Consider the following 24,350-nt stretch of genomic DNA (forward strand, 5'->3'; position numbering starts at 1 on the left):
CTTCTGATTGCAGCACACAGCCTGCACCCCCTCCCACAGGGACACTTAGCCTCTAACAAGGTGAAGAATTTTACAGGTGGCCTTACACCAAAGCTTTCAGATTCAATGCTCTAGTCTTCTTATCTTCTTTCCCTCCACCTTTACTCCCAGCTCAGTGACTGTAACTGTCAGGAAAGCAAAGACCAGCTCGATCAACATGTCATTTGATTCACGTAGCCAGCCAATGAGTATCTGGGAGAAGGGAGGAGCTTGCTATCGAAGGGACTCTTCACAAGTGAACAGTTAAAATAGCCAAGGCAGACATATACACATATCTGTATATACATATACACACACGCACTTCTTTTCTCTCAGTGCCTTTATGCTTTTGAGTCTGAAGGGACATTCTCTCTCTCTCTCTCTCTCTCCCTCTCTCTCCCTCTCTCTCTCTCTCCTCCCCCCAGACCTTTTCCCCATAATTTCTCTCTTTCTCTCTATTGCTCTATCTCTCTGTTCTGTTCTGTCCCATTTTTACTTGGAAAAGTGAGCCATCTGAAACAAGAAAATCTTGGACAATCTAGGTCAGACTGGAGCCGGGAAAGAGATTCTTCATCCACTATACCCGCAATGGATTGGATCACAAACATATCTTCAGGTGTCTACCAAACAGAGGATGAAGTGGAGCCACTGATTAGAAGATACCTAAACAGCACTGAGGACTACCTTACCTTTTTATACGGACCCAGACGGAGCCATTTGTTCCTGCCTATGACTTGGATATATGCTTCGATTTTCCTAGTTGGAGTGTCGGGCAACCTTTTAGTGTGCCTGGTGATTCTCAGGCACCGCAACATGAAAACGCCCACTAACTACTATCTCTTCAGCCTTGCCATTTCCGACCTGCTGGTCCTGCTCTGCGGGATGCCCTTGGAAGTCTACGAAATGTGGAGCAACTACCCCTTCTTGTTTGGATTGGCTGGGTGCTATTTCAAGACGGCTCTCTTTGAGACGGTGTGCTTCGCCTCCATCCTGAACGTCACCACAGTCAGCATAGAGCGGTACGTGGCCATCATGCACCCCTTCCGAGCCAAGCTGAAGAGCACCAGGCGGCGCGCTTTGAGGATCATCATTGCCCTGTGGCTCCTGTCTGTCCTCTTCTCTCTTCCCAACACCAGCACCCATGGCATCGTACTGCAGTATTTCCCAAATCACACAGAAGTCCCTGGCTCAGCAACGTGTGCTGTGGTTCAGCCCATGTGGATCTACAACTGTATCATCCAGTTAAGCTCCTTCCTCTTTTACGTGCTGCCAATGAGTGTCATCACTGTGCTCTACTGCCTGATGGGGATGAAAGTGAGTCCTGCATCCTCTTTTTGTGTAACTTTCTTTAATGGTCCATCTCATCTTAAATCATCTCATCCTGTACTTTAAACTCTTTAAAATTGAGCCTCTACTGGCTTACCATTATCTTTCTGGCAATGCAACAGAAGTTTAGATTCTGCCATGTGGAAGTAATGCTTCGGACATTCACTTCCCATAACCATTCATTGCCCAATGATTAATGGAAACCCATTTACCCGACCTATTTATGACTTTTAAAAATCACACACATATCTTCTTCCAGCACTCTTGCAACTCCTATTTCATCCTCACCCTTTTTCACATTTGCAAAAGGATCCACGTGTAAGTTTGCTTTTTTAATCAACATTTAGCCAGTGCATGCTGATTAAGCATAAAAGTGCACTCAGTCTAAGAATATTCAGTACTTTTCGTCTTTTTCTTGTAGCCTAATCTTAAACAGGCTTATTCAGAAATAAGTCCCACTGAACTCAATATTGCCTAGGAATGAGATCACACAAGCATACCACATCACTGTACGATGCAATTTCACATGTGCACTTTTCAAGAAGGTGGGAAGAAGAGCATCTATGGGCTAATAATAAAACAACTGGCATGGATGCTAGAAAAAGGAATACCTGAGCTGAGTAAACAAACCAGAATGGTTCTGCTAAGTCTGCATTATCAATCACTCTCCTTCTTTACTGTTTGATTATTGCCACAAAATGATTCCCTCTGCCCTCATACAGGCAGAAAGTTATTATTTCAAAGGGATCCTACAGAAATTGCTTAATCAAAACCCACCATAAGGCTGTCTTGGTGTTTTACAACAGCATCAGACACTTTTCAGATAATAATCCATTTAAAATGAAGTCACTTCTTGTGTTACAGTAAAAACCCACTAGGTCAAACCTTACACCAAATCCACAGTTAGGAGCTTTTCGGATGATTTGAAAAGGATTTTGCTTACCATTTCAGCCTTTTATATACAGATGCTTTATTCTTTATGGCGTATGCTCTTCCATTATGATATATTCTTCTGGCTTCATTCACAAAAGGCAACAGCAGTGGAATCATTGATCTAAACGTCACTTTTTGTGTTGATGCTGGTTCTGTAAGATTAAGGTGCACGTAAGTAGGGATTAATCCTATTATGTATAAAAGTATTGTTTTCCTTGCATGCCCAGCATCGAATTTATTCTGCACAGGCTTTCATCCTGACCTGTTCTGTGTGGAACAGGAAAATATGCCATTTCATTCAGAAAGAGAAGATAACACTTTGATTGTGGACTGAGATAATTACATAGAGTGCGACGTTTCTCTCTCTCTCTCTCTCTCTCTCTCTCTCTCTCTCTCTCTCTCTCTCACACACACACACACACACACACCCTAGCACCATATTTGTGTCCATTATGTTCTGTTTCACAACAAGCTTCTCTCTTTCTCGCCAGTTGTGAGGATTTGAATGCAAAGAAGAGAAGAGATCCTGAAACCTTAGTGGGAAAGTAGGATTTCTTTAACCTGCAAGACTCCTGAAAGCTTTAAAAGCTAGGCTGAGAGTAGGGATAGGGTAGAAGTTCAGTTCAGTTTGCATTTAAGGTGAACTTACCTGATTCACACTTTCTGAAACAATACATGAAGTGAAGCAGAAAAAAATGCACTTCTCTTAATTTTGCAATGCAGATACTCCAGGCAAGCAATGTGCACAAAAATGCATATATCAGTGAATGGTGTTCCAGGTCCCTTCCAATTCTATAATTCTATGATTCTAAAGAGCATGCAAAAATGCATTATGTTACAGAAAACTGCTGTGCAGAAACATGCATATTAAGGGAGGCTGTAAGATCTGAGGCTGCTGAACAGACTCTTGGGTTGAGGTATTGTTTGGGGGGGTTACTGAGGGGAGCGTTGTTGCTGTTGGTTTTCTTGTATCTTTATTTTTGGATCTTGTGATTTATATGGAAATTGTTCAGTTTCGTTGTATATTTTTGGTGTTTTATTTATTGTTTATGACTACTTTTGTTACGTTTGTAATTTTGTGAATTTTTTTTTTTCATGTTGCAAGCCACCTTGAGCATGGTTTGAACTGTGGAAAGGCGGCACACAGATCTGTGTGCAAATTCACATGAGGATATTTGGTTAAAGCAAAAATGCAAAGTGATATGGGAATGTGGAGAACTGAATTGAAGAATGGGAAAACAAGAAACTGAAAGTGACAGATTTCCCCTTGTTGACCCAGCCTCTTCTGTAATAGTCATGTTCTAGTTGAGTTATGGAAGATTCTGACCCGAGTTACCTGATTTTACAGTTATGCCCAGGAAAAAACAGGGAATATTTGTGGTAGGCGCAGAAATTTGTATTCCAGGTTGGGAAAAAATGAAGTAACCTTACACAACTTTCTTCACCCATGTCCACTAGAAGTTAGGGCTGGGGGTTTTCCCCTTTGGTGATTTGGAGAGAGCCAAGCTAAATGAGATGCTATGTGTCAGCCTGATTTTTGTTCTTTAAATAGCAGTCATGGGGACTCCAATGAATCATAGAATCATGATTGTACACAAAATAATGTGTACGAAAATGCATATACTAAGGCATCCTTAGCTAGCAGGACCAGTGGTCAGAGCTGTAGACCAACAACAGGTCGAGACCAAAGTTTGAGAAACACTGTGCTGCGGTAAAGTGTCCATAAAAATGCATTTATTCGTGAATATAATGCACCCAAAAAACTTTCTATGTGGGAAAATTTGCATATTGGGCCAAAAAATCATGCAAAATTGTGTATATTCAGAGAAACTGGCAATAAAATGCCGACTGATTTTCATGAGGACTTAAAAAAAACCCAACCTCACACTGATGTGTAAATGTGGAGAACTGAACTTAAGATTTGAAAAATGAGAAACTGAGAGAAACCAAAATGGACAGATTTGTCTATCCCTAATAATCACTCATTCCCCACCAGCATGCTCTAGCATTCAACACACAATGCTTCCATTAATTAGCGGAGGTGGGGGGGGGGACAGAAGGACAGAAAGCCTTTCAACATACAGCTCTCAATCATTTAGAAACTAATTGCAAATGAGTTATTTTCCTCCACCGGCAGAAAAACAAAGTGACGCTGACAATCTCAGTAAACTTATAGGGAAGGAAGAAGGCATGAGTTATGTATTTAGAACTTTGCTAATCAGCAACATTGATATCCCAGGACATTATGTAACAGGATTAGGGCTGGTTGCCATTTCCGTTATTGATCAATACACTCATGCCATTTGCTACCAATGGGAAAATGCATTGAAAAGTGTGAGTTGAACAAATGACTAACAGAAACATGCATAAACACCCTACAAGCAAATCAGGATGCGTGCTCATTTTTTAATATCCTCCTGGCAAAGAAATCAGAATATAACCAGAAGCAGTCAGTGGGGCAGAGCAGGGTGGTGTGGCGCTGCTCACCTGGCTTCCCAAAATAGAGGCTGCTACTGCGAGATGAGCGCCACAACCCCAGAGTCGTCCATGACTGAATCAAAGGTCAGGGGTCCCTTTACCTTTTTACTGGTATTTGATAGGGATATGGGAAGGGGTGCGACAGCAGAGAGGTCAGTTTGGTGCTGGCACAGTGGCAGAGCCAATCCAATACTTATTCTGCTGTACCTCTATTGCATCCCTGCTTCCTCACCTAGCCCTGACCTCTCTCCATCTCAGTTACCAACAGTGACCCCCACACTGGGAAACCAGGTGAGCAACACTGCCCTACCCCATTCTGCTCTGCCAATCACTACCAGATTTATTCTAACCCTTACATAAGCTTTGCCCAGTAAATAGGTCGTATGGATGATCCCTAAGTGCATTAGTGATTTCCATGAGATCGTACACATTGTTACTACAAAGATATTTCTGATGCAATTCATGAAACTGAAATCCAAGTCAATTTACACTGCAATTCCATGGAAGTCCCACCGTGTTCATAGCAGTAGGTATGTTTAAGATTGCACCCTTAAGTGTAAGTGTACAATCTTGGAATCCCACCAGCTTCATGCAACTTTATTCAGCTCGTGGCATGATAGCCTGTAAATATTATAAATCCCAAGAATTTTGCTGCAAGGAATGCAGAGTAATAATAAAAAAGTCATATAGTGTTCGCAAATGCCTGAAGGTTAATTGCAATATGGGACTATGTTTTTATTTAATAAATATGTAGGCAAAATATAATTTTTCCTATGGAACATTTTTCAAGTTTATTGCCATGCTACCACAATAAATACTCCATGGCTTTTTCTGGGGTGGGGAAAAAAACTTTCAGGCAGAAAAAGCCAGCCACTGAATCATGTAGCAAAAATAGCAGCCATTAGTTGCTTTGCATGTTAAAGCAGTAAAAATATATTACCAAACAGAAATGAATTTTGAGTATATTAAACACTGGAAGACTGTGATGAGTTGATAAATGACAGAAATGATTTCATATTGACCACAGCTTAAAAGCTCACAAAAGAGCTTTTATGAGCAATAAATCCTAAAGCATAAAGCAGGTGGAGACAAAGACAGAGCCCACAGAAATCATGGGAAACCTATATTGTGCTTCCAGATAATAGGCTTATCTACACTTCATTTTAGCCATTTTTTGAAAGTGCAGCTTTACTTTACAATAGTCTGCCTATTAGATCCAGCTGCCTGCTTGCTTAAAGCTACAGAACGTTTTGCTTCCCAAGCTATTAATTAAAAGCACTTATCATTATAAAACTCAATAAGAATGCCTTGCCATCTGATTAGTAATTAATCACCATTAGTAATAGCAAATAAATGTCTTTCTATTGCACCTTGTTTTTGCTCAATTATTCTCATAGGTATTAGGTAGGATTTGAGCATATGTTTAAATTTGATTTGGTTTTGTAATAGATCACAGCTACATGGTGGGCGTGATTCAGAATAAAATTAGTTGTGATGAATATTGCAATCCCGGAGCGCTGATATGGATCTTATACCAGTCATAGGGTTGGGTCAAGACTGGTCCTACAATGGTCCCTGGGAAGGTGTCCTGAAGAATGTTTTAGAATACCACTTCTGAGGGTAGACACCTTGGTCTGACCTTGGAAGAAGATATGTGGCCTTCTCTCTGCTGTGGCAGAAACCTCAGTCACCCTTCCCTTGCCAATGTCTGAGATCCATTGGGGGGGGGGGTTAGAATCTCTAAGTGGTGAATATCAGGGTGCACATGATACAACTGTACCAGGAAGTAGCATGAGCCCAGCAAGGCATTGGCAAATGATGGTTTGTTTTCCTTTGGTTTTCCTCTCTCCCGTTCTGGATTACCACCTGCATTAGTTAAACTGTGTCTAGCTACAACCCACAATCACTGGTGCATAGAAACATGGTTAGGACCAGGTTTTAAGGCCCATTGGAAATATAAAACTGAATTAAAATCAAACCAAACTTCTGTATTGCAGTGTTGCTGTTCTCAGCAGCTTTTGGTGGTGATATACATAAGAGAGACAGGATAGAAATTAAAATAACAAATGAACAATAAGAATAAATAAATTCTATTTGTCCATGCATGCTTGTACCCCACTTTTCACCAGAGGTTTCATAGAGGCAAGATATTCTAGGATAGATTTTTCCCCACTCAGATCTCTTTTGTGTCCTCCACCACCCCCTGCTATACACTCATTTTTTCAAGCACCATGGAAAAGGTTAAGTGTAAGTACATCTTTCTGTATTGGAAAGAAATGAAGTTTAAAAAGCACAGAACAGATGCCTCCGCAATCCACTCAGCAGAAAATAAAATGCATACAGGATCTTGGACAGGGATTTTCACACTTTCTTATAATGCATCTCATTCAGCTAAATAAATAATAATTTAAACAGCAATCTGAACTTGTTCAAACCATAATCTCTTGCCATTAAATTCAGAATTGAGCTAAACCTTTTCATTTTTTGCTTTTCTTTGGCTGGAGTTGAATCCAGGCTAATTTAATAGCATTCAGTTCCTATTAGTCATGACTAACTTCACAATAACTTCAGTAGAACCCTCAGTCCAAGTAACCCATTGTGGCAGTATAAAGTGAATTTTATTTTCATTTTCAAAAATTACTTGCCACCACATCAATAAGAGGATTGTGGGAAGCAAGGGATATTAGTTTTTCCGGTTCTGTAAATTTTATTGCATTTAGCTAACTGCTGAAACTAAAACTCCATTCAGACATTGGAATCCATCTTGCAGGGATGCGTCTGCTATTTCTGCCGCCTATTGTCAGCACCCTTCATGAACCAGAGGCATAACTCCTGAAGTGGGGAGCGCCCGCCCCCCCAGTCCTTGCATGATTCAGAACTTTGAGACGAATGGGCTTCTGACTGCAGATGATTGCTTTTGACTCAGTAAGGTGATGAAGATGGTAATGGGCAGGGCAGAGCTAGCCTGCTCACCCCTCCTCTCTCTGAAATGATTCTGATCACATGTGGGATTGGAACACCCAAATGGAATTTCGTGTTCATGGAACATTGTCATTCTTCTTACATGCAGTTTTAGAATATATTTGATATGGTGCTTCTTATTGCTCTCCCTTCTATTCCTTATCAATTTGTGGGTGATGTTTTTGCTTTACTTGGCTTTCAGCTGTTGGCCTGAGTGATTTTGAATCTTTTGCACATTCTACACATGTGATGCCCCTTTCCCCGAGTTCATTGTCTTTATCCTGTTAATAAGATTCTGTGTGACCCTAGGGGTGTGGAGCACAAATTGGCACAATAAACCTCTGGCTCTTTCTGAGCTAATGCACTGCTGGAGGAGGTGAAGATCCCAGTTCGCTGACAGTCATTTTCAAAGTACCAGAAAATGGCTTTCTTGGCTTCTTTCTGTTTCTCCTGGCGTTCAGAGTTCTCTCTCTTTCTAAGACTTTTTGACAGCACTTTAGTAATTAAAAGGGTAGCTTTCTTAACAAGCCTTATTTCACTGCAAATCAACGGTAGCCTAGGCAAAAAATAGTATAGCTTACATCAGTACATGATGTCCTTTCTTTTGAAAGCTCCAGAGCTGGTGAATACACACACAGGGTTACCAAAGAACCCACCCACTCCCCATTTCTGGTGCCAAGCTGATGTCCATGGATTAAAAACAAACAAACTAAACTTCATATATATAACACCAGTGGTTCCGGCAAGCAAAGGAGTTCAAATTTAATGTTGCCATGAGCCTTTAGCATGCTTGCTTTGTCTGGTTACCTATATGGGTGGAACACCCCTGTTTTCTTGGTTGTACATGTTGCAGGATGGGACATTTGTGTGTGTTGTGGACTGGACAAGATTCCATCGGAAGAACTTTCTGATAGTAAGAGCTGTTCAACAGTGGAACAGACTCCCATGAGATGTGGTGGACTCTCCTTCCATGAAGGTTTTTAAGCAGAGGTTGAATGGCCATCTGTCATGCATGATTTAGCTGAGATGCCTGCATTGCAGAGGGTTGGGCTAGAAGATGACGCTTAGGGCCCCTTCCAACTCTACAATTCTAGGAGTTGCTAACTTAGTGCCTCCAGATGTTGCTGCACTGTAAGTTCAATCAGCCCCTGCTAGCATGACCAATAGTCAGGAATAATGGAAACTGAAGTCCAACAATGTCTGATTATCTCTGCAATATCCTTAACTGTACACTACAGGCGATCTTAACTGTACACTACACAGTATTCCAAATGTGGTCATGCTTGTTTTTCTATATGTTGTTTTATCTTTAACAATACTTTCCACCAGTTTTTCCAGGACAGGCTGATTTTCACTGATGTTGTTAGATCCATTCCTACAGCAATGTTTCCTGACTTTTTCTCCTCCAATTACCAGCTGAGAGGAGACTGTTCTTTGGAAGTAGATGAAATGGGAATTAATGTTAAAAGACCATCCAGAAAGTCTGTCACTAAGATGTTATGTAAGTAACAAATTTGTGCTTTGCATTATGAATGAATGTGAGGCAGACCAATGTACGATAATGTATTTTACGATAAGGTTACCAGACGTCCCTATTTCCCGGGGACATTTCCCAGATGGCAGTCAAACGTGGCAATCCCTCTTTGCACTGCGTCCCTGCACTTTTAATCAGAGATGCAGAGTATGTATGTGCAGTGTATTTCAGGAACCAAGCCTGCAACCAGGGAGTAAGTCCCCTCAAATTCAATGAGGTTCATTGCTTAGTACAGGGGTAGTCAACCTTTTTATACCTACTGCCCACTAATGCATCTTTCTTGATGGTAAAATTTCCTTACTGCCCACCAGTGCTCGATGGAAGGAAGATTCAGCTTGTGCCGTAGAACCCCCTACCGCTCACCTGGAATCCTGAAACGCCCACTAGTGGGCAGTAGGGATCAGGTTGACAATCCCTGGCTTAGTAGATGTACATTGGGTTGCCGTGAACCAGGACTTTCCACTTCTGCTTGTGATTAATTTTGAAAAAGGACTCGGAAGCTTCCATGCAATTACAGCCACAAAGAACTGTACAAAGCAATTTTAACCTCTTTCATACATGAATAATTATTAGTTTAGCAACAGCAATAATAGTGTCACTATATCTTGCCCAAGGCAACCCAAAGTGACTTACAACCAATGAATACATCTGGAAAGCATTATGCATGTGTCTGTCTTGATACCATTAGCTGCAAGACTCCTTTAGGACTCTTGCACCTGTGGGTGAGATAGATCTGGTGTCTATGCAGGCACACAACTGATTTTTTTCAAATCTACATGTAGGCCAAGCTCACCCACAAATACAGGAGTCCTGAGAGAGTCTTGCATCTCGTAGTTACATTATGTGGCAGATGCTAAAATAGGGATGGGGGAGAATCTTAATTCAGTTTCCACTTACCGGTAAATGTGATTCACACTTCCCAAAACAATATGCTGTCATCCTGCAGCTAAGTAATATGTACATAAAAGCACGCAGCATGGTAAAGTGTGCCTAAAAGGCATATATTTGTGAAAACAATATCCAAAGTGCATTATGTTAGGGAAAATGTTCATACTAAGATAAATTTGCCTAACATGCTGATGAATTTTCATGATGAGTTCTTTTTAAATCACAAGCTGATGTGGGAATGTGGATAACTGAACTTAATATTACCAAAAAGAGAAGAAAAAGAACGGTGAGAGACCAAAATTGACACATTTGCCCATTCCTCTGATAGAATAATAAAATGTCCCATGAGAAGCAGTGCCAGACCTTCAGTTTATACAGCCCCATCCAAATTTGCACTGGCAATGGCTTGTCTAGAGTTCACTTATTCTAAGTAGAATGTTCAATAAGACCCAGTCAAGTATTTATTTCCACTTGTGAAATAACACACTGATTTAAAATATATATCAATGACATACTGAAGCCTGATATCAGTGTAGAATCAAACTTTTATTGTAAGCAATTTCATCTTGTATGAGCAAAACAGAAAAGAGGAAAGTCAATGTTAAAAATGGGGGGGGGGGAAATGATATTTCTGTTTGATTAAAGTGGGAAGCTATCTGAAGTATTCATTTGCTTTCTTGAATCACCTGGTTTGATGCAGTAAAATAGCAGCCTATATGTCTTGCTCTTCCCTCATTCTTCTCTCTCTGACAGTTGTCCTAGTAATCGTTTTTGGCATATGCTGGGCTCCGTTCCACACAGACCGACTCTTCTACAGCTTTGTCGTAAACTGGACAGAACCTCTTGCCAATATGTTCAACTTAATCCATGTGGTGTCAGGTAACTTTCTCTTTGTCTCACAGTTTGTTCAGCACAAGCAAAGCGTCCCAAAAGAAAACTCTGATGGTTATGTTGAGTCAGAATGACATAAAATGACCCTCTGATAAACCAATGAAAACTATCATTCAATAAACTGAGACTTGGAAAGAATGTTCTCCAGTGAACATCAACTGCTGAATGAAAATGTGTTTTCTTCCTCCCTTCCACACTACAAAGGGCCGTGGGTCAGGCAAAAGGCAGTAGCAGACAGTGGGGTGAAGTGGGGTGCTCACCTGACCTCTGGTCACCCGTGTTGCTGCTGCATACCAGGGCAGAGAGGTGGTGTGGTGGCAGGGTTGGTGCAGTGCAAATGCACTAACAGGAGCACAGAATTGGCTCCTCTGGTACATTTGCAATGGGCTATCCTGGTATGCAGCAGTGATGCAGGTGATTGAAGTCAGGGCGGACTTTGGTCTTTCAAATTTCAGCAGTGCCCTGTGCGAGGTCAAAATTCAGTGCTTGCCCCATCTCTTGTCTTCCATTTTGCTCTATCCATTGCTCATGCTCCATGCTCAGTGCAGCAGAACTGGTCATGCTGCCCTAAACCCACCTCTGATGATTGCCACCACTCCACTGTCCACTACTGGATGAAGGTTCCAGCCTTTCTTCCTCCAAAGTCTGTGCTCCTGTGCTATTGTAGGTGGGGGAAGCATTATATTGCAAATCAATACAAATACTCTCCCTCTCCCTCCGTCCTTGATAGCTTAGATGTGACTTAAAGACCATAATATAAATCTGTGCTAAGGTTCAGAGAACAGAGAAGGTGCAAAGGTGCCACAATGCTAGTTGCTTGGACCTGTATCTTTAAGAAAAGCATGACTTCTTAAGGCCATTGTGACCCATACTCAGCATTTTTACTCATAAAAATAAGCAAAACCCATTATTATTGCTACTAGACCATCTCTAATATAGACAGGATAATAAACAAAATGTTCTCTTTGCTGATTTCTCAGCCAAGCAAGGGATCTCAGTAGAAAGTACAAGGAAGAAATAGACAGACAGATAGATGATGATAGATAGAGATAGATAGATAGATAGATAGATAGATAGATATAGATAGATAGATAGATGATAGATAGATATAGATATAGATAGATTAGATAGATAGATATAGATGATAGAAATTCTTGTTGTAGGTCCAAGGGTTTATAAGCACCTAATTATATTACTGCTGCAGACAGAATGCAAATACATAGGGTGCAATAACCACCAGCCGAGCAACTCTAGTATTTAGTGGAAGTCCATTATGATGGCTGAATACCAGATACACCACAACCATGACAGATGAACCCTGTTCGTGCTTCTTGCTTGTCTGAATGGAGGATAGAGTGCTGTGTGTAACAAAGCATTCATTGCTCCTCGCACTTTTGCCTCTGGCCCCAGTCATTGCTGGCATATGAGAAGGGGGGGGGGGGAGGTTGCTCAGAAGGAAATGCGGCTCTCGAAGTTTCCCCACTCCAGCTTTAAATCACACATACACTCCTTAATTTATATATAATTAGGCAGACCTGTCTTTGAAAGACACAGGTTTGCTATCAGCTGTCATGTGGTAATTTAGGTTGGTCCCAAGGTGTAGCAGATCATTTTCTTACAAGCTTTGAACATAACAGCTCCTTTCCCTTAACTGCTTTGTATTCAGACTGGAGCACTGTAATCTCTTTGACAGCATTGCAATAATTTTTGTCTTGGAGAGCAAGTGCAGCTAATATATCTAAAAAACATTGCCTTTAATTAGGCAGAAACAGGGCCTGTAAATGCACCACCTGATAAGACTAGCCTTGTTACTGTCAGCCAGTTAAGCTGAGCAGAGGAACTATAGCTCACAAGTTGTCTTCTTGTTTCTTTCTGCTGTTTCCCCTCTCCTAGGCATTTTCTTCTATCTGAGTTCTGCTGTTAACCCTATAATCTACAATTTGCTGTCCAGGCGTTTTAGGATGGCTTTCCTGAGTGTCATCTTTCCTCAGTGCAAACACTGGCACCCCAGACACACTACCAGTCGCCTCCCATCCCAGCGGAGCATCTTCATGCTTGGGGAACTCAATGTTGCAGGGTCTGCAGAAGAAAGAAGCCATCCATATCCGCAGAGGTCGTCTGTCTGCAGCTCTCACCTGTCTGGCGGTCTGTGACTAATGTGACCTTTGGATGTCCTCCCAGCCGCACGGGAGCTACTTATCCATGACCAGCTCTTGCACAGCTGAAAGATCATATGAATGACCCAAGCGTGTGGTTCTTTCCTGTGAAATTGGTACAGTCCCAGAAGGAGCAGGGCTCGTTCCGTGGGCGAGGCTACACAATCAGGCCCCAGCCACATGGTTTCCCAGCTGTGCAGGAGATGCTTGTGCATAAGGGCACCTTGTTGGATGCTGAAGGATGAGGCCCACGTGAGAGATGTGAGGAGAAATAGAAATTACACTTCCTTTTGAGGAGACGGGGGGCTTTGGGGAGCACCCTTTCACCCTACAAATTGTCTTTCTGTTGGTGTTCATTCTACAGCCTTCCCGGGTATCTATACTTCCAGAAAGTCCTCTTATGGCCTCATCTGGGCTTTCCTGTAAGTGTAAGAAGCTAGAGGAGGCACCTACCATGTCTTTGACAGTTATTCACTGTTATTTTTCCTTTTAAAGAAATCAGTGCGGAAAGTGAGTGTGTTTTTTAAGAAAGGAATGAATAAATAAAAGGAAGCTGTTCCTTTAAAAACAAAACCAGCAAGAGCACCAGTCTCAGACACCCGGTAGCCAGCTTCTGCAACTTCTGGTGCTTCAGTTAATTCCCAGGGGAAAGGCATCATGAGGTAACTCATGCCATAGAGCTATTAAGATCAAGTAGCACCAGCATCCAGAGAGGTTAGAGACTGCTGGAAGAAAGATTGAATAGAAAAAAGGTAAAAGACCCCCTGGACGGTTAAGTCCAGTCAAAGGCAACTATGGGGTTGCGGCACTCATCTCGCCTTCAGGCCGGCCAAGGAACCTGGCGTTTGTCCACAGACAGCTTTCTGGGTCATGTGGCCAGCATGACTAAACTGCTACTGGCACAATGGGACACTGTGACAGAAACCAGAGCGCACGGAAACGCTGTTTACCTTCCTGCCGCAGCAGTACCTATTTATCTACTTGCACTGGCATGCTTTCAGACTGCTAGGTTGGCAGGAGCTGGGACAGGGCTTTTTGAAACACCAACCACAGTGGTAGACCACAGGGTAGACCACAGTGCTACCCTATTGAATAGAAATAAATATATATGCACAGCACCTTCAGCCAGCTTGCAACAGTAAGGTAAGCTCAGTCCTGCATTCATCAGTGTTATAAATACAAACTAAAGACATTCTAAAGCACCCTGAAAATGGGACAGAAGCTTCTTTCATGGGAGAAAATAAACATTTCAAGAGATCAGAGGACATTTTTGAGCACTGTATGAAACTTTATTCATTACGCTACAATGACTGTCTCATTCCCTTATCCATATTCAGTAATTATTGTGATTCAAATCTATCCCCTGCTTATTTTTTTTTAATTTAAAACATTCCTAAACTGTCCACCATCCTTTCAGGAAACCAAGGTTGAGGTACAACATGTTCCAATACAACTAACAATAATAAAGCAACTGATAAGGTCACGTGATCAATTAAAATTTATGATAAGTTCATTTGCCTGGGTAAATAAAAATCTTCTTTGTCTGGTGCCTAAAAGATTGCTGGGTAGATACTGGTAACAGTGCCAGAGTTAGCTGCATGGGGGCCCGGAACGGTGGCCCGGAACGGTGGCCATGCCATGCACCCGGGGGGTGGGGCGAGCTGCGGGGGAGGGGGAATCCGCCACACAGGGTGATTTATGGGGCGATCGGCAGTGGTGGCGGGGTGATCCACCGGGCAGGGCAATCCACCACGATCCGCTGGGTGGAGCAATCCACCGCACAGGGCAATTGGCAGCAGGGCGATCCGCCGAGCACGGGGGCTGTGGGGCAAGCCGTCCGTGGTGTGCCTTTTTGTCACCCCTCTCATGGATGGCACCCGGAGCGAGCCGCCACCACCTTCCTAAGCCCCTGACTGGAAAAAATCTCTTTAAGAAAGCTCTTTAGAAATCTCCATAACTGAGACACCAGAGCTAAAAGAGCCCTCTCTCCTTTGGGGTCGAATAGTATATGCAGTATAGGAGGTGCCTGGGGAAAAGCCTCAGCTGAAGATCTAAAGGCAAATTCAGACTGAGGTGGGAAGGGGTGCTCCTTCAGGTATCTGGATTAGTTAAAACTCAGGTTTAGTTTGCCTAAATGAATAAACAACATGCTACAACTCCCCATGGAAAAAGAAGCATTAGATGGACAGAAAAAAATTGTTCTGATTTGCATATTTGCTACAGTCAAATGCATTCCTATTAATATTAATTTTTTCAGTCAGGCAGAGTAGGGAGAAGTCATGTGAATACAGAGCACAGATTCCCAGACTTACAATGCAATATGAAACATGTTTTCCCACTGTATTCAAGGTACATAACATGTACATAAGTTTGCACACTTTTAGATTTGGGTCTACCGCGTCAATTGAGAGATGAGACTATCACTAGCTCTATAAATTCTGGTATTGTATATTCACCTATTTTATCTATTGTGGAATGAGCATAATTAGTGCTTTGCTATTGTTCGTTCTTGTGGTTCTGATTGCATAGTACCAGTCCAGATACAAGTGTGGCATTTATGTGTGTAATGTACAGATCAACAGGCAAATCTGTGACGTGTCAAACTCCAACATGCGGTAAGGAATGGAAGATCTTCTCACTGGTCATGTGTAAGGTGTTTTTCTCACTGAACAGAGTCCTGGTACATGTAGATAAATTGGATGCATCAAAACAAAGCTCAGCGGTTGTGTTCCTTCTCTTTCTTCTCTACTGCTCAAAGAAGGAAGCACATCTTGTTCAAATTACAGGGATCCCTCTATCATATGCATCCCATAATTTCTAGGTTATTCTGAGTTTCACAAGGAAAATCAAATGGAATTGAAGTATACTCTTGAAATGGTCAAATTGCTACATATTAACCCATACATAAACATATATCTGAATGTTGAGATTTCCATAGTATCTACACATAGGCATCTATCTTACTAATACATAGCTCAGTGTTCATCAGTGAAAAGATTAAACTTATTGTCAGGGGCTCAGGAGCAGGAGCACTGGGGAGAAAGGAAATGGAGAGCGAAGGGGAAGAATCCGAGGGCAGCGTAGGGGAGTATGACAGTGGCCCGAGAGATTCCATGAGCTTCTCCAGCGAATCAGAAGATTCCCAGAAGGGGGCGCCGATGGTCAGGGCAAGGGGGGTCCCAGGGGGGATGCACCAGAAACAAGGAGCCAGAGGGGAACCCCAAAGCAGCAGTGGGGGATTGGGACCAGTCTCCCCACCAGAGCGTAGTGGGGGGGAAGAGTCACATGTGTCAGGGCCAGCGTCTCCTCCAGCGGGGAGAGAGAGTGAGTCAGGGCTGACCACGCCTCCAACGGAGGGGAGGTCAGTTGCAGCTAGCCCCCCCAGAGGGGGAAGCAGTGACAGCAGCAGCAGTGAAACGGTCAGGAGAAAAGTTACCGGCTGGGCGCGCGCGCCAAGTTCAAATGTACAGGCGCGGGGAACAGCAGGAGACCCGGATGGGGAACCAGCTCCTAAAGCCCGCCGGAGGGAGGGGGAAGGCTCAGGGGACTCAGCGTCAGAAGAGTCTAGAAAAGGCGAGACCCCAACGGCCAGGCGGAACCAGAGGCGGAAGGAACAGAGGAAGAGGTGGAGTAAGGCTAGAATCTTAAATTGGTGTCTGGGGGGAGGAGACTCAGACGGAGCATCAGCGGTCTGACAGTTGAGACGTAGAGCTGCGCGCTGTGGCTCTGGAAGTGAAACTGAACTTCAATAAAGACTTTTGTACTTAACAACGAAGCAGCGTTGGTCCTTTGTGAGCTGGGACCTCGGGCGGCTCTGACACTTATGTATTGAGAAATGCTGCTTCACCAGTTCAGCTAAACTGCAACAAGTTCAAACAAATGTGACACTCTACTTCCAATTCACACAAAATAACAGTGCACTATTAAAATACCTCTTGAGATAAACATGGATCCTAATAATCACTGGACACTTTACTTCTCCCTGCAGACACTGGCAAATCCTTTACTACCCCCAAGTGGAGAAACATATAAGTTCAGTTATTTACCTTTATATCCATTTTAACCTATTCCTTCCTTCAATCATTCTCTTTTTTAAAACCACAATATCATTGCGAATTACTATTTATGTGAGTTTTTATACCTTGAAATATTTTGCTAACGTGCAATCTGATAGGTGATTTGGAGTTGCAGACACCAAGGCTTCTAAAAATTACACTATCCCAGTGACTGGGAGCACTGGCAACATTTTGAATGATAACTCACGAATGGACCCTTCCACCCTAAGCAGTCAAATGGATACAGTTTACCAGTAAGAGCTACGCTTTGGATTTCACTGGAAAAAATGATGCTCATTATTTTCTCAGTAGCAGGAGAAGAGCAGTTGCTATGAGTTCCAAACTTCTACAGCTCTTTGGTACATATCTAGTGGAATATTTAAAAATAATGTATGACTGATTGCATGCATAAAATCTCACCAAACAGCAGTCCAGCCTTCATCACAATGGATACCCACTGGTGCTTCAGCTATGCTAGGATCACGGGATAGATGGAATCTTTATTTGCATCAGTCACTAGCCATAGTAATTAAATAAAATACAATGTACTGAGGACAGAGCTAAATGCTTAGCTATACAAAGTACATTCTAAAGGTTAACACCACAGGATTAAAAAGGAGAGAGCAGGGTTAGGTGCCCCAGTTCTATTTTCCATCTCCCCTATAATTTTTATCCCTCCCTCCCAAAGAAACCAAGGACAACAAGCCACAAGAAGATTGTTTTAAAATATAATTTTATTTTCAAATAAATAAATAAGAAACCAAGTATCCTCTCAACTATTAATTTCAAAGTTGCCCAAAACAATGTTTTTCACCCACCAAATGCCTTGGTGAACGATAATGTTTTAAAATTCTGTCTAATTTTCCTGATTATTTTTTTTTAAATGCGAATCCCTGCAGAAATGTGGAGAATTGAAACTGACAGATTCATAGCAAAGAAATCTGAGGGATGGCAGGAGTACACAACAAGTTGCAGAGCCCCATAGAATGCAATCGTGGAACCCACCCACTGGTTTGAAAATGACACACAATTCACACAGCCAGTAGCATCGACCAGCCTCAAAGTCTGAACCAGCCAACTGCTTCAGTACAACACAGTCTGCAATGGGAACCCGAGACATCTGTGATAGACCTCTGAGCATAGTTCTGATAGGCTCCTTCTTTTGGAGATTACTCAGTGTAGTAGTCCATGGCAGGCAAAGAAGCCAGCTGGCAAGTGAAACGGCACCCATCAGACCCCACCTTAGTATTTCATCAAAAGTCAGCTGCTTTAAGGAGTTGGCAGCATCACAGATCTTTCTGTGCCTAAAATATTTCCCCCTCCCTCTCCTGCCAGAGTTCAACAATGTAAAATGCTGCTTTTTTCCTGTGTGACTGATCATAAGCCACTGTGGTTTTTGAACTGTCTGGCCTGCGCAGGATCATGAAAACAACGGGTGGATGGAAATGTCACGAAACCTATAGCAGTTCGACAGTTCAGTCTCTATTTGATCTGACAACACCTTTCATAGCAAACCTCTGGTGAACCTAAGCACACCATGGTTAGGAATGCTCTACTGGGAAAGAAAGAGAGTGGCTTGGCTCTGTAGTGTCATAGTGGAAGAAAGTGATTCAGCATAGAGGAGCTGATGGATTTCTCCTGAGCCAAGCTCAAAAACTAGCTTAGGGGACTCTGTACTAGCCAGCAGGGTAGCACAGGTGGGGTGCTGCACTGCTAATTTGGCTTCCCAACGGTGTGCATTGCTGCCTGTTAACGAGAGGAAGAGGGGCAAGAGAGTGGGGAGATCAGTGTGGTGCAATTGCTGAGCTCCCTAATAGTTTTCTCAGAAAAATCTCTTCTAAGCCATTTCAGTTCAGCTCTTGAAATTTTAGATAAAAGGTGCAATGTTCAGGAGCGATTCTTTGTCAACAATAATATATTTTAAAAAGTCAAGTGGTCACAAGAATCTGCCATGAAGACTTTTTCTTAAAAAGAAAAAGGGAAAAACTAAATGCACAAAATCAGGCTCAGAATATGAAATCAGTGCATCAAGAGTTATAAACAATACAGTTTGTCTTTTCCATACACAATGGGTCAGATCCAGGTTGTGGCACCTCTTATTTGGACTTCCTTCACATTAAATATTATACTGGGGCTGTCTCTGTCATCTTTTGGGTACCAATTATTATTATTATTATTATTATTATTATTATTATTATTAATACCCCAGCCACTCTGGGCGGCTCCCAACAGAACAGCTACTGAATACCTTCTTCAACAAGCCTTTTAATATATATATATTATATAATTTCCCAGTCTGCATCTGTGTTGAAATTCTTTTAAAGATGTTTTAGTTGTTTTATCGCTTGTTGATTGCTGCCATGGGCTCCTTTGGGATGAAAGGCAGGATAGAAATTTAGTAAATAAATAAAGGGAGTCTTTCAAGAGCACTCATTTCCCATAGCTTTCTTGGTGCTGGCACCTTATAAAGGACAGAGTTTTGCAGTACTGTTGGTCTTGCCATTTCAAAAAAGTGGCAAATTTGCAAGGCAGCCTTGATGCATAAAATGGAATGGAAAGCAAATAAACAAGAAAAAGAAAAATCCCCCTCAGAAAAAAATACTGTGTATATATCCCTTGACATCCTCTTTCTCCCCCACACTCTCTGTACTACAATAAATTAGTAGAGAAAAGCAGCGGCAAAACAAATGTGGTTGCAAATATGATTAGATGCGTGCCTTCACCATTAGAGTTGAGTGACATAAAGAGTCAGCGGAATCAGTAGGAAAGCCAGAAGAGCCCTGCTGTAAGATAAGCATGATGTCTAGGTCAGAACAGTAGGATCTCCGAAGCTCTTATGTGCTCAGCTTAATGTGTGGACATCAGGTACAGTAAACAGAATAGACAGGTTCTCAGCTTATTTACCACTTAATTGAAAAATAAAGGATACCCCCGGTCTACTTTCTGAAACATTACTATTATGTTATTATGTGCCATTCCCATAATGTAGCTCCACTGCCAATGACTCACTCCTTTGCCATCCCTGCTGCTTACTGCAATTCTTCCATCCAACTTTATTTGTCATCTCTAAACTGAATGTCTTGTGGGTGGGGACCAAAGAAATAGAAGTAATTTATTTTTAAAAAAAAAATCCCAAAAAGTTTCACCCTATGTTGCATACTTTGATTAAAGATACAAAATAGCTAGCATACATAAATAATAGTGTGTGTTTTCCATGTAAACATATCATTAACATCTGATTGTAAATTATATTGGTATGTAATAAATTTATTTGTTTTGACAACCTTACCCATCTTCCGAATTCCTGTTGCATTTCCTTTGTTACAACTAATGGACTTCTAATTATTTGAAACACCAACTGCTTGCTCATCAAAGCATATCAAAGCCATACTGAGCAGCACGGAGGCAATGGTTTCTCGAGCAGAACAACATAAATTAAGTACTTTTAAAGTCTGTGGGCAAGCACCTCCACTGAATACTTTCCTGCTAAACTCAATGGGGTGTGCTTCTGAGTACATTCTGTGCATCTGGCCAAAATGACACTGCCCCCATCTGATGGGGCCTAGAGTCAAAAGTACCCACCCCACCCCAACCCAAGAATTGCTGCTGCTTGCACCATGCGTCCCACGATATTGCAGGGCCTTGTGTCAAAAGACTTAAGCGAGTTTGTGTATATCAATTACTGCTACTTGCAGCATTCTGCCTATGCTGCCCACCTATTTGCATGCTCCTGGCACCTGCTGGTGTCTATATTCCTGCTGCTGCTGCTGCCTGCTAGGGGCTGCCAGCCTGCCTCTGGCCACCACTTGCTGCTACCACTTGCCTATGATCTTTTGCCTGCATCTACCCTGGGTTAGAATGGTGCATGTGTATGCAGCCAAAATGTCTACATTATTCAGAACTTAGCAAAATGCCACAAAAAATTCATTGGTTTCAGTACAACAAACAGAACTGCCTTCTCCAGCTGCTATTGGTGTAAACAGGGCAACAGAGGTTTCCCTATCAATGTAAATAGAAGCTTCAGGGGGACAGTTTTGGTTGGGGCCACAGTGGAGGAAGGGAGGTTCATTTCCCCACCTACCCTGGGTCCAGATGTTTCTCAGTTCCCCATGCTATTTTCATTTTTAAAAATGTAAGCATTAATCACACTCAGATCATTAATGTCATGTCTAGCTTGGCCCTAGAGTAATCAAAGATGGAGAAAGGAAAATGGTGTCTTTCTGAGTCTGAAATCAACTGCCTGAACACAGTGTTTCTTTGTAAACCCAGCCATACTCTTTGTGAAGCACACTCTTTGTATCAGGTTTGGTGGAATCTTTTCAGATTAACAAAAGTTTGGATTTCTACAGACACTAGACTTTTGCGAGTAACCAATGATTTGCCATTTTCCCACATGAAACCCATCCAAAGCAGCTCACAAACAATAAAAGCTGCAAGGATAAAAATCCATATTACTAAAACTAAGGATAAAAGAGATTCACCAATAACATGGAGCAGCTCCTGCTTTATGGTGATATCAAAGGCAATTCTTTATCCCAGTCTTCTTAAGTTTGGCATGTTTTAAGCCATAAGGAATTCAAGATAATATCCTACAGAACTAGCAACGAGATTACTCACTGAATTTGTCAAAAGCTATTTTCCCTTTACCAAACAAGCTCCCTTGTACCTCTCAGTAAGTGGCTTCCTTGCTTCTCTGCTCACAGTCCTATTTGAAAAATGCTTCGGAAACACATACCATCTGTAATTTTAAAAACTGCCCATCCAGAATGGCTCAATTTAAAAATATAGCACAATTTTGGTATGTCACCTATGACAATTCTGATCAGCACATTCATCCTAGATCATCTGAGGGTATTTGCCAAAAAAGAAGAAAGAAAGAAAGAAAGAAAGAAAGAAAGAAAGAAAGAAAGAAAGCTCAAATTGTGCAAGCTGTGAAGTCCACTATTATAATCAGGAGGGAAAACTGGTAAGCTGCAGCTGGCTACTCTGATAATTCCAATTGGTACCCATTTCTCCCTGCTTGGATTTGTTAATGCAACCGACTGCTTCACTGCCTTTTTTGCCTCACCACCAGAGGAAATGATAGATCCAGAGCTCTGTCTTTTTTTCTCTAGGGGAGGAATGGCTACCAGGTTACTTCAACCAGCTGGGATGGCCTCTCTGAACCTCGACTGCTTGGGCAAAATGGCACAATCATGCCATGACTAGGAGAGTCCAGATGCTTGAGGCTGAAGATGCTGACTCTGGCTGTTTGGGAGTAATATTTCTGCTTTCCTACATCCAGTACTTTTGTTCTGGGGGCACGCATACCCCTAAGCATTTTGTGAATCTTTGTACTTTTGTCCATTTACTATATTTCCCCCTATCTGAACTATAAAATGGTGATTTTCTTGAGTCAAAATGAGAGTACCCCTAAACATTTTTTTAAAGAAAAAAAGCACTGCCTATATCCAAAACTCTCATGTGATTTTTTTTCATTGGAAAGTCAATGGAAACCAGATGTATGAATGCATCCCAATATGTTCCTGATATTCTTAGGCCCCAAATAGCTGAAAGATAACCTCTATCTCTACCAACCTTAGGTGCTAAAATCTGCAGTGGGGACTCTCTTGGTAGTTCCACTACCCTCAGAAGTGCAAGGAATGGCAATCCTTGAATGGTGGAATTCCAACCTCACAGAAGTGCACCAGGCTGGACATCAACCATGCCCATGACTTACTTACCTAACTTACAGAGTAAAACTAGTGGCAGTTGTTGTCTGGACTCTAGGTGAGAACCCATAGGCTGAATGGGAGGATGTGTCAGAAGGAAAATGAATTGATATTGGTTTATATATATTAGTAACTTTGTATTGTAAGATTTTTATATGCAACTGTGTTTTTGCAATATTTTGTTTAAGTTGCCTGTTGTTGCTTCAGTTTTCAGTACACTGCTTAGAAATATTTTCAATATATTAAGCAGTATAGAAATTAAGTAAACAACCAACCAATCAAATATTGTCTTGGGTTCATAAATAGGGAGATGGGCTTAACATTCTAAAGTTGTGTGTTGTGTGTCTGTGTTTTGCATTAGTTAGTGCTCCTATTTAAGACAGAATTTTGGGTGTGACACTCTTAAGGCAGATTTCCTATGATGTGGTATACTACTGCGTTGACCTTTAACAAGATCCATTGTTAGAAAGTTTAAAAAACAACAACAAACAACCTGTACTGTTCTCCACTATGGATCCCTGTGGTGACCAAAAGGATTCTGTCTACAGCACTGGAATGAAACTTTCTTTCTTTGAACAGAACGGTGAGTAGCTTCACAGCCACGAACTGTGCAATCACTTACAGTAGGTAGCAATTGCACTCTGGCTTTCCCTTAAGCAGGTTAAAGTGGAAGGCAAAATCTCTTTGGAGAATTTGGTGAGCTAAATCAGAGCAAAAAGTTAATGGTCCATCTAATATCAGTGACTCACTTTCCACTAAGCTTACATGTACCATGGAAATTTCCAGAGCCGCAGACATAATGCTGAAAGGCTGTAGGCTGTGTCTCAACATGCTGCCATTCTTTATAACAGAGAATGGGGAAATGTATGTGCTCCTGCTCCAGGAAAGACAACTGGGAATATTTATTCCAATTATTATCTAAAATGAACTTTGGAAATGACTTTATACTATTTTTTAAATATACAGTGGACGCTCAGGTTGAAAACACGATCCATGCGGGATGCATGTTCACAACCCGCAGCGTTCACACTGCGCACACACAGGTTGTGATTTAGCGCTTCTGCGCATGCATGACCGCTGAAAACCAGAAGTAACCTGTTCTGGTACTTCCATGTTTCAGCAGCCCGTAACCCAAAAAAACACAACCTGAAGTGGCTGTAACCCGAGGTATGACTATATATATATATATATAGCAATAGCAAAGTGGTCTGGGTGAATGGACAAGACTTAGAATATATGAACATACAAAGAGGCATCAAACAAAGATCACATCTTATCATCGTTATTTGCACTATCAATGGAACCATTGGGTAATGCTATTCAACCTAATCAGAAAATAAAAGGAATATTAAGAAATGGACATAGAATACCATTGAACCTCCTAGCTGATGACATTGCC

The 24,350-nt window shown here is 41.8% G+C and overlaps 1 protein-coding gene across 1 annotated transcript; it reads left to right on the forward strand.

Annotated features, from left to right (window-relative positions):
- Positions 1–415: 415 nt before the first annotated feature.
- NMUR2 (neuromedin U receptor 2) lies at positions 416–14,002 on the forward strand. The gene is made up of 4 exons (XM_083603900.1): positions 416–1,332; positions 9,133–9,217; positions 10,892–11,017; positions 12,923–14,002. The coding sequence occupies exons 1-4, from the start codon at positions 607–609 to the stop codon at positions 13,180–13,182; spliced, it is 1,197 nt and encodes a 398-aa protein (XP_083460026.1). The 5' UTR covers positions 416–606; the 3' UTR covers positions 13,183–14,002.
- The last annotated feature ends 10,348 nt before the right edge of the window (positions 14,003–24,350 follow it).

The sequence above is a fragment of the Podarcis filfolensis genome (genome assembly GCF_964270895.1).
Source record: "Podarcis filfolensis genome assembly, chromosome: 2".
NCBI lineage: Eukaryota > Metazoa > Chordata > Lepidosauria > Squamata > Lacertidae > Podarcis > Podarcis filfolensis.